The 16,241-nt window shown below is 34.6% G+C and overlaps 1 protein-coding gene across 8 annotated transcripts in view; it reads left to right on the forward strand.

Moving 5' to 3' along the window:
* Positions 1 to 16,241, forward strand: part of Vps13b (vacuolar protein sorting 13 homolog B) — a 756,023-nt gene that overhangs the window by 605,833 nt on the left and 133,949 nt on the right. For 7 of the 8 annotated variants that reach the window (XM_046464889.2, XM_046464891.2, XM_046464888.2 and 4 more), the window contains 3 exons: positions 7,172 to 7,374; positions 9,433 to 9,640; positions 9,931 to 10,115. In XM_046464889.2, the coding sequence (XP_046320845.1) occupies positions 7,172 to 7,374; positions 9,433 to 9,640; positions 9,931 to 10,115 (596 nt within the window). Of the gene's footprint in view, positions 1 to 1,440; positions 1,527 to 7,171; positions 7,375 to 9,432; positions 9,641 to 9,930; positions 10,116 to 16,241 lie in introns of those variants that run through there. The other variant, XM_058585635.1, reaches the window with a different exon arrangement.

Genomic DNA, 16,241 nt, shown 5'->3' on the forward strand with positions numbered 1-16,241 from the left:
TATGCAAACAAAGCAAGATTCTATTTATCACACTAGTTGTTTCTGAAGTTACTTCTCAATGTTGCTACACCTCATTGAGTTTAATTAAATATATGCCATTAGTTTTCTAAAACTGAAATTAAAAATATAAACACAGATTTTTGAAAGAGGCCAGTGGAAATATCTAGCAGAAAACCATTCTGCTGAATGAAAGGAGGTAGAGAGAAGAGGTTATGTCCTTGGTCAAGATGACCTGATCACACAGTTGCTGAATACAACATGGGATCCTGGGACAGGGGGAAAAAAAAAAAGACTTTAGAGGAGAAACTCATGCAAATCAGAGTTTTGCATAAATTAGTAGTATTGTATTACTGTTAAATTACTGGCTTTTGAGAAAGAAATACACTCTAGTTTGATGTGAGATATTAAGGGAAGCTTGGTAAAAACCTAAAATTTATTTCAGAATTTGAAGTTTTAAAAAATGACTGGATTCATAATCAAGTAAGTATAAAAGCTTTCAAAGGGTAAATGATAATTTTACATCTTAAACTTTTGCATCATTTCTTTTTTTATTTTTCCTCCCTCTTTCTAATTTTTGGAAATTTAGAGGGGACAATTAAAAGTAAAGAAAACGTCAAGAATAGCACTTCAAATGCCTGTGTACCTACAGCCAGAACAAATATAAACATTTTATCAGAAAGAACCTTACAAAATTATTCAGCCTTTCCCCATGTTCCATTGGTAAGATAGCTCTATAACTTTTATTTGTGATGTTTTTTTGTCCAACAATGCATTACTCCACTGGAAAGAACAACACATACCTTAACTCAAGTTCTCTTGCCATTTATACCAGATTTTAAATGTGCAAGTATCCAGTGAATTGTCTGTGGCCCCAAGTTTATGTGTGCAGTGAAATAAGGTTTATTTTATCCCAAGGAAGATATTTAGTTATGTTTCCTAACGAAAAAAGCAAAAAGGAAGAGCTGATGTCCCACAGGCCAGCTTTCAGAGTGGGAGAAAGGAAAAAGGAGAATTAATAGCCCTGTCATGAGTCCCAGAGATTATTTTTATGATAAAAGTATAAAGTTGGTCTTCCATCCATAAATGACCCTTTGTGAAATTTATAACCACTTTGTTATTCATTGATCACCACAGTCTTTATTACTGATCACTTATACCAAGATTAAAACCACTTGAATATCTTTTCCTATTACTATGCTGTAGCCTTTTTGAAGTGTAGCAGGAAATATTCATAAAAAGAGGTAAGACAGTGTTTTAAACTGAAAAGCTTATCCTTGCAGATGAACCTGTTTGTGGTGCTACAGATATTCAGGTACCCTCCTTGAGCAGCAGTCCTAGTAGGTGGGTGTGTAGTAAGTGTAGCAGGCAGGGACAACACATGGGGATGAGTTGAATTTATCTAGTAGGCTCAAAATTGAACCCTGCCTTATTTCCTTGTAGGTATATGGCACGTGGGAAAAGAAAGGGGACAAAAGGAACCAGGCAGGGCAGTTTATATCGGTAGGTCATAGATCTTGATGTCTTTGGGCAGTGCCAATTTTCTGTTTCCTCCTGGCATTATTAGTTGTTAAATACTAATACTCAGTTCTGTCAGTGTGTTTAAACAAGCCTGTGATAGTGCAAATAGGCCTGAGCTTCAGGACTAAATGATTAGAAAATGTTAGCTTGAGGGTGGTTATTGGGGGAAAAAAATAAAAGGGATCAGAAAGAAAAAGGGAACAGCAACTCAATTATATTGAATAAAAGAATTTATAGCACATAAAGTGAAATTTTAAAAGGTTCAAAATAATAGAATTTATATGGAAGCAATGAAATGTTCATGTTCTGAAACAGTTCTCATGTACTCAGCAATCAGTATTTTTATCTTCTGTGTGTGTGAGCACAGCGGCACACGTGAGCACTAGGTATTGAACTCAGAGATACTCTGCCACTAAACTATATCCCTAGTTCTTTTAATTTTGTTTTTTTGACATAAGGCCTTCCCAAGTTGGTGAAGCTGGCTTTAAACTTGCAATACTCTTGCCTCAGCCTCCCAAGTCATTGAAATTATAGGTGTGTGTCACTATACCCAGCCAACCGTCAGTATTGTAAATGTTCTTTGTTTTCCCCCTGGTTCTTACTGAGATCTCAGAACTTGAGAGAGAATATGATGCAAAAGAAAATTGTAAATTATTTACTTTTTCTTTATATACCCAAGGTATTATATAATCTGTGAATTTTGTTTCAATAATTAATATATGCATGCATAAATATTAAGCTGAAGGTGATGCAGAATGTCCAATTGTCTTATACACAGAAGCATAGAGTAGCACTTGTTTAAGAAAATAGGTCTGGTTGTGGACACTCCACCAAAAAAAAAAAAAATTATCTTTAAAGCCATGAGAATAGAGAAGTACACTGAAATAGATTAGGGAGAGAAGAATAGAAGTCTAAGGATTACCTTGAAAATCCCATTGGTGGGGCTAGAGTTGTGGTTCAGGGATAGCAAGCGCAAGGCACTGGGTTTGATTCTCAGCACCACATACAAACAAATAAAGATCCATCAACAACTAAAAAATATATTTAAAAAAGAAAAGAAAACCCCATTGGTTAGAAAATGTCCATCAGTTGGGATGCTTAGGGTGGCAAGTGGAAGAAAAACAACCAAAAGTGAGTTAAATAGTATCATGAAAGAGAAGTGCCAATTCAGTGCTGTCCTCAGGTACCACAGCAATCATTAGGTTTCCTCCTTCCACATTACCCAGCTTCAGCTTTGAGCTCCAATTATTGGTACCATCTAGTACTTCCAGTATCGTTGATTAAGAAGCAAGAAAGGTCATTTTCCCCAAAGTAGCAGTATACCTCATTGTAGGATTTCATGCTTATCTCTGAACCAAACCAAACTCCAGTGAATATCAAACATGAAATTCTATAAAATGTGACAAGTTCCCAGTCTGGAACATAACAATAGCTGGGTCAATGCCTGACACAATACACAATTACAAGGTCCCTATCTCAGGCATACTGTGCATCCTCCTGCTCTTCTCAGGACTCAGATGAGTCTGGCTCACTTTCTTGTTGTTTCAGACTTCCAAAGTGTTGACCAACCATTGGCTTCCTAATTCTGTCACATTTTCCTGAGATTTCAGTTTCTACTTGCATAGTTCGAACATTAAGTGCCCCCCAAAGGTCCATGTGTTAAAGATTTGCTCCCCAGCCTGGCACTGTTGGGGGGTGCTGTGAATCTTTAGGAGTCAGGGCCTTATCGGAGGTCATTGGGGGCATGTCCTCAGAGGAAATTTTGAAACTCAAGTCTCTTGCTTTTTCTCTTTGCTTCTTGATCATGAGGTGTTCCCACAATGATGTGTCACCTCACCATCTGCCCGAAACAATGGGGCTAATCAGTCATGGACTGGAACCTCCAAAACTGTGATCCAAAATAATCTTTTTCTCTTTATAAGTTACTTATCTCAGATATTTCATCATAGTAATATGAAGCTAACATGCTACCTTTATGTTTTCCCTCCTGATAATTTCAGCCATCCCATTCTCTCTGCCCAAAGTAAATAAAAATAGGATTCATATAAGGACAGGGAAATGTTCATGGGTTTAGCAGGTCACACAGTGACACAAAAACTTTCACCATTTCGTATTTGTTTTTGTAATAATTCAAGTCTGAAGATTTTTTTCATTCTTGCCTTAATGTCATCAGTAAATACTTATATTTGCATAATTTGAGGTGGTTAAGAAGAGCTCCTTTCATCAACCCTACTTAAATTCCTTTTTGAGAAAAGATACATAACTTTCAGAGTATATAAAAGACATGATGACACAAATTTTATCATTCCAGTACTAGAGTTCTCTAGACAAAACCTAAGAAACTGGATATACAATATCAGTATTTTGAAGTAGTCTCCACACAGTAGAAACGTAGTAAGATATAGTGTGTATTATGTTTGTCTGCATAGGTAAGATTTTTTTTCATATGCTTACAAATATTCTTGTATAAATGAAAGCTGCTCTAGAGCGAGATAAGATAATCTCACTCACCTGTGTGCATCAGAAAAAAATGTTGTTGAGCTCACTCTTAAAGAAACTTCCAGAGATAAATATCAGCTCTTTCTGTTAATTGTATTTTCTTTGATAAATAATTACTATTCCATAAACTTGCCCTTCATTACTGGGGATTGAGCCCAGGGCTTCATGCATATCAAGTAAGCACTCTACCACTGAGCTGCATCCCCATCCCTTTTAAAAAAAATTTTATGGGTACATTACAATTATATATAATAATGAGATTTATTATGCCATATTTGTGTATGTATGCACATAATTTTTTTTTAGAGAGAGAGAGAGAGAGAATTTTTTAAATGTTTTCAGAGGACACAACATCTTTATTTTATGTGGTGCTGAGGATTGAACCCAGCGCCCTGTGCATGCCAGGCAAGCGCATTACCACTTGAGCCACATCCCCAGCCCGTATGCACATAATTTGATGAATTTCATTCCCCGCTCCCTTTTTTTCCCTCACCTCCCCCCATCCACTTGCTCTATTCTGCTGATATACCTCTTACTACTAGATATTTTTTCAATTAGTACTATATATATATATATATATATATATATATATACACACACACGCACACACACACATATCTACAGGATAAAAATTGTGATATATTCATATATCACATAGCATAATTTGGTATATTTCATTTCCCTGTACTTCCCTGTGCCTTCCTCTCCTCCCTCCCTCTCAGTCCCCTTCCTCTATTCTGTTGGTGTCCCTTCTATTTTTGTGAGATCACCTTTTGTTTAAAATTCCTTCTCACTGTTGCTCTCGATTTCTTGCTCTTTATCTCGCTCTCTCACTCTCGCTCTCTTGCTTGCTCTTTCTCACTTTCACATACAAGAGAAAACATTTGGCCCTTGACCTTCTGAGATAGCCTGATTTAACTTAGCATCATGTTCTCTAGTTTCATCTATTTTTCTGAAAATGGCATAATTTCATCTTCTTCAGGGCTGAGTAAAACTTTATTGTGTATTTTCTTTATCCATTCATGTGTTGTCCAGCACCTGGGCTAGTTCCTTAACTTGGCTATTATGAATTGTGCTTCTGTGAACATTGGTATGCATGTATTGCTGTAGTATGCTGATTTTAGTTCTTTCTAACAAATAAATACCAAGAGCAAGATAGCTGGGTCATATAGTGGCTCCATTCCTGGTCAAAATTTTGAGGGTTCTCCATACTGCTTTCCAAAGTGATTATACTAATTTGCAGTCCCAACAACAATATATGAGGTACCTTTTCCCCCACATTCTTGCCAGCTTTTATTGTTATTTGTATTCCTGATGACTGCCATTCTAACTGGAATGAGATGAAATCTGAGTGTAGTTTTTATTTGCATTTTCCTGATTGCTAAGGATGTGGAACACTTTTTTACATGTTTTTTGGCCGTTTATATTCTTTTGAGAAATATTTGTTTAGTTCATGCCCATTTTGATTTATTTTTTTTCAGTGTTAACTTTTTTGAGTTCTTTATATATTCTAGATATTAATCTTCTGTCAGAAGAGTAAGCTTATACTTCCCTGGACCCCATGATACTGTTAATTGCCAGTGAATCCAAGGCCTCAAGCATGCTAGGTATACATTTCCACTAAACTATAACATCAGCCCTTTTTATTTTATTTTTGAGACAGGGCCTCCCAAAGTTACTCAGGCTGACCTTTAATTCACAGTCCTCCTGCCTCAACCTTTTGAGTAGCTGGGATTACTGACTGGTGTGAAGCACCATGCTTAAGTCTGTTTTTATAATCCTGTTACAACAATTTCTGGATGATGAATTAATGTGTTTCATTTAGCAGATATTTACTGTTGAGAAGTCAGGAAATGTAATGCAGTTTTCAGGAAGTTATGACTTAAGTTATGAACCCTATCGATAAAGATGGTTTTGATTCTTGAGTATTTTTTAACCTATTTCTATTTCTCTTATTTTCTGATTTTTTCCTTTAGTCTAAGTGAAATGTAACTTTGAATAAAGATAATTGGGTGAAGAAATGAAAGTGTCAGTAGCACAGTAGATTTGTTTAAAAATTTAAGAGATTGATTTCCACAGTAGTTTTTAAACAGAAGTCTTCAAGCTGACACTTTTTTGGGTATGATGCCTTCTGTGCAGAATTAAAAGTTGTGTATCTCATTTCTACAGTAGGAACATACAACACTCATGAAGTTTTCAAATGTCCATGGAATTGAAAAGTCAGTGTGAATACTATGAACTGTGTATGTTGTGGGCATAAGGTGTTTTTTTAATCTTTCATCTTTTTTTAAGGATCAAATAGCATTAGAAAAATAAGCCCTGTGCATTACACACTTGGTCTGGTGAAATTCAATATTCACAATGACAATTTAGAATATAAGCTCCTTGGAAGGAAAGTGAACTCACCACTCTAAGTTTGCATCTAAATATCTTAAAAGTGTACTCTTAGTTTTATGAAAAGGTTTTGATCCGTACTCCTACTTTAAGTTCAAAAGAAAACCTACATTTTGAAGTGTATTCCTTTTCTGGGTGTATTTACTTTGAACTACAGCATTTAGTTTTTCTCATAAATCTAACCTGCCACTATCTGTTTTTAAGACTTTGTAAACTTCAAGTGGTTATGATGTGTGAAGTTTGGGTTAAACTAAATTTTTTAGAAAACACGTGTTATATATTTTGATTGTTTTGAATTTTAGCATAGGACAGTCAAAAACTTTGAGTGCCTAGCAAAATAATATATTGTACTCTGGTGCTGTAAGAAATCACAGAAAATTGCCCTTTCCCATCATTTTAATGATAGACAAATGAAGCAGCTGTTCTTATTCTTAGCATAGCTGTTTGAAAAACTTGCACAGTTTAATGAAAATGTCTCTACTCATAAAACTTAAAATACTCACTTGTGGAAAAAATCATAATGTTTTGGCAAATATTGCTTTGTTAAGAATGTGAATGAGGTATACCTGCTTCATAACTAGAATTCTATTTAAATGGCATGAAACTGTGGTTGGAAAGCCAACTGAAAAAGAAGATTCTGACAGTGGGTGAATTAACACTCTTTAAAAACATGCAGTCTTTTCCCGAACTCTTGTTGAGGGTTCGAGGAAGAATTATGTACCTCTTTCCATTTTCATTTTTTTTCTTTTTTCTTTTTTAGGCATAATTCTTGGATCGTCATTTCTACTCAGCATAAATGATTTTATCCTTAAAACAAGTCTCAGAGAAAGAAGTCGGATTCTCATAGGACCATTTTGTGCTACCACTAATCTAGAAGCTAAGTGGTGTAAACACAGTGGCAATCTAGGGCCAAAACAGTCCATACCAAAAATATCCATCGATTTAAGAGGTGGTCTGCTACAGGTCAGTAGGAATTGACCCTTTTTTTCCCCATAAATTTTTAGATGCCTTTGTTTTTTTGAACTATTTCACTAAATTTTAAGCCTTTGTGGGTGAGAAAAGGGTATTATCAGATTGCTATCTTATAAAATTTTTGGCAGTTTTATTGAGGTATAACCACATGCCATATAATTTACCTATTTAAGGAGTGCAATTCAATGGTTTCTTAGTATCATCTCAGAGTTGTGTGATCATTACCATGGCCAATTGTAGAACTTTTTTTTTTTTTACCACTTATTCTTCAGTTGAGAGGGACATTTGGGATCTTTCTACTTGGGGCTGTTAAAAATAATGCTGATATTACATTTGCATTTAACATTTTGTGTAGACTTGTGTTTTCATTTATCTTGGGTACATAATTAGGAGTAGAATTTTTGGGTGAAACTTTTTAAAATATAAATACTTTTATAACTACAAAGTAGTTGAACCATTCCTGGTGACAGATTTCTTATATATTATGATTGCTGATTACTAACACTTGCTATAAGTCACATTGCAACTTCTTATGCATTTGCCTTAGATACCACAATGTATGGGTACCCATCTTATTTCTTGGTAATATTTGAATAGATGTTAATCTGATCTTTATGTGATTCGATGCCCTCTAAAATTGCCTTAATCCAAAAAGCTTACAAAATTCAAATACTAGAAGGTTGAAATGGCTGATTTGTCAGTAATGGAGGCATATTAAACATAAATTTCTTGATTTCATCTGAAAATTGTATTGCTTCAAGTTTCACCAGTTTTACTGACTCAGAGTAAGATTTGGGAAACCCCAGTAGCTTATTGCTTTATGTTACTTTGGAGATTTTCAGTGTCTATTGTAAATCTTCAGGTATTTAGCGAGAAGTATACAGTTTTGTAGTGCTTTCTAGAGAATAATAACATTACTAACTTTTTTCCAAGGCAGCAAAATAACTACACATTAAAAACAGAAATAAGAGCAAAATCAAGGTATATCATGACTACATTCTAGTCAGTGCCTGTTTTTAACAGCATAAATCCAGGACATGGTGTTCTCTTCTCCACCTTGACTTTTCACTCATCTCTATTTCTTTTTGATGAGAACTAAAGTAAACAGTGTTGTATCTCTTACTTCCATTTCAGAGATGCCTCAATTCCAAAGAACAGAACCTAAGTGTAGTATTTAAAACTTACCCACAAGGTATAAGGCTATTATTTTCTATTTTGTATGTTCTTTTGTCTTTTCTGTGTTGACCAGGGGTCTCTTAGAATTAATAGTTATATTGATTTTACCCAGTATATTCAGAGAAATTTTAACATTAAGGAAATTTTAAATTCTCTGATGTAATCACTATGACTAGTATTCTGTCACAGAATATTATTATTCAAAAGCAGAAAAAGAAAATTTCATCTTCTCCATTACATGGAAACTCTCTCTCTTTGTCCCCTTGTTCTGAAACTCTTCTGTAGCTCCTGGCATATAGTCTCAGGAAGGAGCTGTGGAATCCCATATATTAGCATATTGTTACTATATACCGAAGTTGGATAGCCTTCCAAGTTCAAGACCACTAAGCAGGTTCCTTCTCTCTTTTTTCTCTGAAGTATAAAAGAGCAAAGAAATGAGCCCCATAATCAGAATTGTTTATTTAATCTCATGACAAAATCCAGGAAGCTATTCCACAAGGTTATTATTACTATTTTATTAGCACTTTGGCCTAGAGGATCTTCATTACCTTCTCTTGTACTATAATAAGTTTTCTTTGCCCTCATGGCTAAATGAGTTTATAAACATTACTTCACATTAATGTAATTTCATCATTGATCTAACATTTAAGATGTGTTACTCATACAATAGATGATATAATTGATTTTGTTGTTATATTTACTTAATAGAATCTCATTCTATAAGTTAACTATTTCTTAGAAATTAGTTTATTGTTAATAACTATAAAATGAAAATAATTACTGTCTTGCATTAGTTTAAATATGATTGCACCTAATTGCCCTTAAGAACTCTTTGTATTTAAAGTCAGCACAGTTTTTCATGTCACTTTAAAGGTCTTCTGGGGTCAAGAACATTTGAATTGTTTAGTCCTCCTTCATGAATTACTCAATGGATATCTTAAAGAGGAGAGAAATGTTGAAGTGCTAGTTTCTGAACCAGTACCTCAGATGCCATCTCCTGTGGAAAAAACTCAGGCCTTTAAAAGTGAACACAGTTCAGATGACCTGCGGACGGGTCACTTTCAGTACATTCAAGATGCTGGTAAGTAGGTATGAGAGTATGTGTGCATGTGTGGGTGTTTAAATGCATACTTACTAAATTACAACACATCAATCACTTGTACAGGACATTCATACATACAGTACAATAATAATGCATTCTCATTCAGTCTTTCAAGGGAAGTCTTGATTTCTTTCTATCTCAAACCATATAAAAATGATCAGATGGTTTCTTTTTATTCTTTTCTCTTGATCTTAAAACCTTCTTCTCATTCTAAGAAACCATCATGTCCCTTTTAAAAGCATACAGTGAATTATATTTTCATTTGACAGAACCTTTGAAACTCCCTGGTGTCTATGAAGTCTTGTTTTATAATGAAACAGAAGATAGCCCAGGAATGATGTTGTGGAGGTATCCAGAACCCAGAGTACTCACCCTTGTACGAATAACTCCTGTACCTTTCAACACCACAGAGGATCCAGATATTAGCACAGCAGACCTGGGTGATGTGCTACAGGTAATGTAGAAACTATTCATTTTAAAATAAAGTGTAGGAAAGTGTTGATCATTCATTAAGAATGATTTGCAGCATACTTATTCCTTATGTTCAGTAATATTATAGAGAAATACACATGCTTATACTGTGTACATACACCTAATGTACAATAGAAATTTTAAATTAAGGGAATGATGTAATTCAGATTCAAAATACTTGAGAATTTCAAGAGTTCCTAATCCTTCTCTTCATTCTGATGTGTGTAAGATTACAGGGTCTTACTGTAAGGGGACAAGCAGGTGTCATTAATTCATCACACATTTAATAGCTGCTGTGTTTAGATTCCTTAGAGTTTCTAGAACTTCTCCCTGGAATAAAATATGCCCACATATGGCCAAAATTCAATAACTTTAATTTTCATTTCCAGAGCTGAAAATGGTCTTGGGACTTGAGTTAGGCTGATTGTTCCTAATAAGAAAAATTATCTAAACAGTGATCATATTCCCTATGGTTTTGAAATGCTTATTGCTTGTTAGTTCTCTGAGTTTAATGTGAATGTCAGTGTGGATATATTATATTATTATTCTACTTGCTAATATTCTACTGATCTGAATTTCTCTAAAATATGTTTCACCCTTAGTCTTCCATCTTTTACTGGATCTCAAATCCATCCATTCAAACTCTGGGAGTAATTTTTGATTTCTCTCTTTCCATAACTCTGCACATCCAACCATCAACAAGTCGTATCAGTTCTACCTCCAAGACCTTTCCTTATTCCACCTAATTACTTCCTGGTTAGTCTGTGTGCACTTCCATTCTTGACTATTTGTAGTGCATTTCCAAATATCAGCTTGAGTGATGTTTTTAAATGTAGGTCATGATGGGAGGGGAGGGGAAGGGAGGAAAGGAAGGGCAGCAGAATAAAATAGACATTATTATTGCTGTATGTATATAGGTGACTGTATGACCAATGTGATTCTACAACCTGTACAATCAGAAAAATGAGAAATTATACTCCATTTGATTCAAATGTATGAATTGTCAAGACCATTGTATTGTCATGTGTAACTAATAATAAATAAATAAATAAATAAATAAATGTAGGTCATATCACGTCACAATTTAAGACCTTCTGGAAGCTTCCTCTAATAATTTGAATAGAATTGTAGTCTTACTCTCTGAGTGGAAGTCAGGTCAGTCTCCTCTTTCTCACTGTGCACCAGCCATCCTGGTCTTCTTTTTCTCCTTGAGCATATAATCTTAGTCCTTTCTCTTGCCATTGCCTCACCTTTGAACATAACCACTCTCAACCTTTGTTAATCAGATACTAGCTCAAATGTCATATCTTGGTTAGCCCACTTGCTCTACTTAATTCTGTATCTTATTACCTTGCTTTACTTTCTTCATGGCTTTTGGAGCTGTTCAAAATTATCTTATGCAGCCAGGCATGGTGGCACATTTCTGTAATCCCAGTAGCTCAGGAGACTGAAGCAGGAGGATCACAAGTTCAAAGCTAGCCTCAGCAACAGCAAGGTGCTCAGTGAGACCCTGTCTCACAATTAAAATACAAAATAAGACTGGGGACGTGGCTCAGTGGTTGAGTGTCCCTGAGTTCAATTCCTGGTACCCCCTCCAAAAAAATTATCTTATGCATTTATTTGTTTATTTGCTTATATATTCATCTTTTTTCTATCATTACAGAATAAGCCACTTATGTTTCTTAATCACATACCTCTAATACTTAAAAGTTCTCACCAATATTTTTTTTAAAAATGACTGCTCTGTACTTAACAAATTAGAGTAATGATACAAATCAGAAAAATCCAAAATACAAATTAATATAGGTATTCTTGCATTCTTAATTAATCTTATTTAAATTCTTAATTATAATGTTTAGTCAGATCAGATGTTCATCTTTTTAATCGATAACAATGAAGCATGCCCTCATATTGTCCAGTGAACTCAAATATGCAAAACAATCCAGACTAAGATGACAACAGTCTCCTCTCTGATTCTTAATTTATCAAATTTGTTGTTTTCCTATCAAAATCATATGTTCATGGTTATATTTGCCAAATGAAATAGAAGTATCTGTGAGTTTTCCTCTCTTACTAGATTTTTTAAACACAGAATACCTATAGATTTTCAATCAAGATGAAAATATTGATATATAAAAGTTTCAGCAGCATGTAAAAGCTTCTTTTCAGCTGACTTTTAGGTTCAGATTTATGGCTAAATATTAATGCATTTATTAGTAAAAGTTAATAACTAATTATTAGCAGTATTATGATGTCAATTCTATTAAATTGGCTATCTAAAGTATATAAGTATATCTGTGGACCAACTAGAATAGTCCAGACCTGGGGTAGTCCAAGGGCCCAGGTAGCAAACTTGGCATATAAGAAAAGAAAGCACTACATGAAAGAAACCTGGAAGGTCTCAACAGATTGCCATGTTTCATAGTTTGTTGAAGAAATCAGGAACCAAGATGGGACAGATTTCAAAGACAAGAATACTAGGCAAGGAAGGGAGCAAGACAGGGTTATAGCTTCTAAAAATTGAAAGAGCCTGATCCAGAATCAACAACTTGGATGAAGCAATACAGTAGAACAGGCAAGGTTGACCTGACACCATGCTGATGAGCTCCTTGTACAGTCCCCATATTCTCCTGACTAGGAGCAGAGTTTGTCCCGGGACTTAGAATGAGTCTCATCAATGGAAACAACCATGAGGTGCAATTTTAGAATCATGCAAACTATTTTATTTTGTTGGTGCTTCTGTTGAGAACAGAATATATAGCATAAATCACAGGTTTGATTCAATTCAACAACTTTTTTTCTTAGGCATATACAGTACCATACCCTGGAATTACTCTTGGGAATCAAGAGACAGATGAACTATTGTTCATGTAAAAGCTCAGTCTAGCAGGAAAGTCGCTGTAGTTGTTTGGTATAGAAGAGTCTCCTTATTGCAGCTTTCAAGGTGGATCTGTCTATTGTTGGAATCATTTTCCTACTACATGTGATTATTGAAGTCTAAACAGGAGGCACAGCTATAATATCTGAAATTACAGTGAGCTCAAGAAAGGAATGCCCTTTGTCAATGGGGTGTAGTGCAAATAATATGAAGTTTCATCTCCTAGCTTTTTTTTTTTTAACTGATTCAGTAACTTAAGGCAAACTCTATTAGAGCTCCATTTCCTCGATTGAACACTAGTGTTAATGTTATCTACTTTTCACAATTATTCGAGGAGATAATATCAAATGGAATATTATAACTAATGTTCTTAACTAAATGCCTTAGCTTTAATAAATGGTGAGCTTTAATAAATGTTTATTTTCTTCTCTCTGCTCCTTTTTTTATACACAAATGCCTGTACCACTAAAAGAGATTCCTAACTGGACTTCCAACCTTCAATCACTCTTCCTTCTAATCTATCCTGCTGAGGTCTTATAGGAACAGATGGATTTTATAATTCCCTGAAGAATTATCAGTGTATCCCCCTGCTACACTGCTCTTGACAGCCCTCCATAGCCACTGCCTCCACTACCACTCCACTAGCTTTGCTTTGCAGCCTCTTAGATGTGATCTCTGCTCAAATTCAGCTGGCCCATTTGGCATTCCCCAAACCAACCTGTAACATCTCACTTCCTCTTCCTTTGAATCCCTTCTTTCTCTGCCAATTGAAATCCTGTCTACACTTTAAGAATGACTAACAAGTTGTCTGTTTCATGAACACCTTCCTAGACAACACGCCTAAACCTGATGCCCTTAAATCTGAAACCTTAGAGCACTTAATGTCATGATTTTTATGCTATTTATCACTCTATTCCTTGCTCTTTTTTTTCTTTTGGTACTGGGGATTGAAGCCAGGGACACTCTACCACTGTACTACATATCCAACTCTTGTTACTTTTTATTTTGAGAAAAGGTCTTATTACATTGCCCAGGCTGGCCTTAAACTTACAATTCTCCTACCTCAGCCTATCAAGTAGACGTGCACCACTGTGCCTCGTTTATTCCTCAGTTTTTCTTTTATTTGCCTATATCTTGTATCCCTCCTAGAGTTAATGTCTCTAAAGGAAGGGATCATATCTGATTTGTTATTATTTTCCTTAGGGTATCTTGTATAGTTACGCTCAATAAAATATATTGAATAGAAAAATGAATACATGAATTCTGTGTTCCTATTTCATATTATTTAAAAGTATTATTTATCACTATTTTATGGGACTAATGAATGCATTTTGATTTTCAAAACTGAACTATGTCAGGATGCAGTGTGCTTGCTATTCATCAGTGGTATCATTTGCCATAAACATGCAGCCTAATGTTATTATGCTACCCAGGCTGTTGGTGAGATCATTGAATATTCTGCCAAGTCTACTTGTTCCCTAAACAGAGGCTAGTTCTTATATATGAAGATAAATTAATCTCCTTGGCCTCAGTCCTAAAAGCAGAATTGAGTTTGGATGCCTTTTTCCTTCAGGACCATTAGTTCATTTAAAAACGGACCTTAAAGAGTTCAGTTATACTACAGAAGTCTCAGATTTGTCTATTTATATTCTATCATTCATGATTGTCGGTTGTATTTATAAACAACCCCCCATATTATGGAATTTATTTGGTAATTATAATGAAAAATATGGGAAACATGTTCCAAATAAAAACCCTGAAATTAATGTTCATGGAAAACAAAAGGAGCTTATTTTGTGGTAAATTTATAATTTTGCCATGTAATTTTATGTTTTATCAATATGTTTAGATGTCAATAAAATTAGAATCTGTAAGGTAAAATAAAAATATAAAGTGATGCCACTACCTACAAAGGAGGATTGTGTGGTTTAAATGAACCTAAGTGTAAGAAGTTTCTGGCACTATGTCTGGCACATACTAGGTTTTTTTCTTTCTCCATCCTGTCGTGTATTCTGTTTGTTGAGTATTCCATTTGGAAGTATCCATGTTGCAATTATAAATTTTAATCCATCCTTTGTAGGAAAATTGACAGTGGATATTTTAATTCTTATATAAATCTGTCATGTGCTTGTTCTTATTCCCCTTTGGGTCCACTGTCACATACCAAATGAAGATATCTAAATGCTTAGTGTAATGTATAAATAAAAATAACAATGGAAACAAGAAGGACACAATATTAAAGAAACAAGAATAAATTCTGAAACTTGAGAATTCCTTTTTTAGTTGAAAAAGTACTATGAAATTTTATATATTTAGTATCAAATTTGCTTTTTCATAATTAATTCAGTTTATCCTTAAGATGTCAGAATTCCCCAAACTGAGTGACTTCTATATAAGATATTCAAACTTTAGTGCAGAGTTCTTCTATATAAAAATTTTGACTAGAGTCCTTAAAAGAAATCTTCTTAAGGGTAACAAGAAAAGACAAACGCAAGCTGTTTCCCATGTTTATTTCTGGCAGAAAAGGAGAACAGTAAGCCAAAGAACTCACCACACTTGTGCCCAGTTCACTTTTTTTCACCCTAACTCAGAAGTCAGGAAAATTAGTTTTTAAAGTAACACTAGTATGATTGTAAAATTCAAAGTAAAATCACATTGGAAGAACAATGAACCAAAAATTTTTATTCTTCCAAGTGGGCATTATCCCCATTTTACAAGTGGGGGAAATTCAGGATAAGAGAAGTTAATTATCTGTCTTGAATCTTAAAATTATAAGTGTGGTAACAGGAATTTCATCCCTAACCTTTCTGACTCTAAAACATATGTGTTTCTGACTCTAAAATCAATATTCTTTCCCCTTTGTGTAGATGAGTGAGATGATAATATTGTAGAGGATATACTAAGGTAATAGTGAGTGAGCTACCCATTGGGAAATGTGGAAAAAATAAAAATAAAATTATCTTTTACTATAAACTATTGAATCATTAAATGATTATCCCCACCATATGAAAAGTTACTTTAAATCAATAAAAGGACTACCAAAGAGGCAAGACAGGCTGGGAACTAGGACATCTAAAGAAAGAATGTTTCCTTCAGAAGGAGGACTGGTCTACTAGAGGCCTGGAGTGGTCACATAGACATTTATTAGCAGAGGCCTTCCTGGCAGCATCCAAAGAAATGGTGCCCAAGTGTCCGTTCACCTGGTAGCTAAATCCTCTTTATGGAGATGAA

The sequence above is a fragment of the Marmota monax genome, unplaced genomic scaffold, assembly GCF_021218885.2.
Source record: "Marmota monax isolate L192 unplaced genomic scaffold, Marmota_monax_Labrador192_F-V1.1 WCK01_AAM20220418_F8-fsc00003, whole genome shotgun sequence".
Taxonomy (NCBI): Eukaryota; Metazoa; Chordata; class Mammalia; order Rodentia; family Sciuridae; genus Marmota; species Marmota monax.